General features: G+C 37.9%; 1 protein-coding gene across 1 annotated transcript; it reads right to left on the bottom strand.

The window, feature by feature from the left end:
- Window positions 1-494: 494 nt before the first annotated feature.
- LOC129875633 (thiosulfate sulfurtransferase 18-like) lies at window positions 495-948 on the bottom strand (the record flags this gene model as incomplete). The annotated part of the gene is made up of 2 exons (XM_055950922.1): window positions 495-603; window positions 842-948. Coding segments are annotated over 2 exons (216 nt in total), but the record flags the coding sequence as incomplete, so codon positions are not given.
- Window positions 949-1,223: the final 275 nt, after the last annotated feature.

Genomic DNA, 1,223 nt, shown 5'->3' on the forward strand with positions numbered 1-1,223 from the left:
CCACACTTATCTTCTTCATCATTATAATTATATCAATTGCACCCCCACCCCCATTTTTTTAGCTTCCACCACCTCTACTGTCACTATCACCACTACAATCAATTCCTATTACCAATAAACTCTACCATCTCAACTAACATCACCGCCAACTACCACCATACATTCTTCGGTCGCCACCATCACCGTCGTCACCTCCATCACTACTATCATTCACTACCACTATTGTGGTCAATCTCTACTACCAACAACCTCCGTCATCATAACTAGAATCACCGCCAACTACCACAAACACACTATCAACCACCACACATTCTTAAGTCACCATTATAATACCACCAACTACTAACATCAATTAACTTTACTATTAAAATCGCCACCACTAATTATGACAGTCACCACAACACCAACCACCTCCACCGTCACAACGATCACCACAATCAGAGGCGGATCCAAGATTTTGAATTTTTGGATGCCACACTGCTTTAAACAGTAATCTATGGCAAAAATTCCAGCATAGAGCAAGAGAGACCTTTGGGAGCATTTAACATATAGGGAATATTCAAAGAGTTCTCTACATGCCCTTTCTTGAATTCATCTTCTGTCCTGTTCAATATGAAATGAAAATAACATCAGAAGAAAGTGTATATTTCTCAACAAATAGATCTTCAGCTTAACTCAACCCAAAAGTTAGTTTATAAGAAGTCTAAATTTTTTTGGAACTTAATGTTCCGCCTCACGTAAGACTAGACACATGGACAATTTATGATGGAGTGTTATATGGGTAAATCATTAATTGAGTTGGGCCTCATTGAAGATCTAAATTTTGTGTTAATCTTTTTACCTAACATCAAGATAACGGTGTCCAGATAGGATGAGTTGACGAGCTGCATGAACATCTACTGTAACAACCTCTGCTCCTGAGCTACAGAACAGAAGCAGAACAACAAATCAGGAGCCAGCAATGCAAATCCCAAGTCTCCCGGTTGATACTTGCATACAAACAAGGAAATATATATTGATCACACACTCTGTCATCAAATAAGATATTTGATCTCCCATCTCCATTATTGGATCTTTAATTTCCCTTTAAAGTTTTTTATATACATAACAACAATATTCCACGATCGTACGTGTTCTTTAATCCATACTGGTGTAGCAAACTTCTATTTAAAAAATCATTCCTCCACTCCCCAACAGCGATGTCTTTCAAAGTACTTAAGACT

The sequence above is a fragment of the Solanum dulcamara genome, chromosome 12 (assembly GCF_947179165.1).
Source record: "Solanum dulcamara chromosome 12, daSolDulc1.2, whole genome shotgun sequence".
Lineage (NCBI taxonomy): Eukaryota > Viridiplantae > Streptophyta > Magnoliopsida > Solanales > Solanaceae > Solanum > Solanum dulcamara.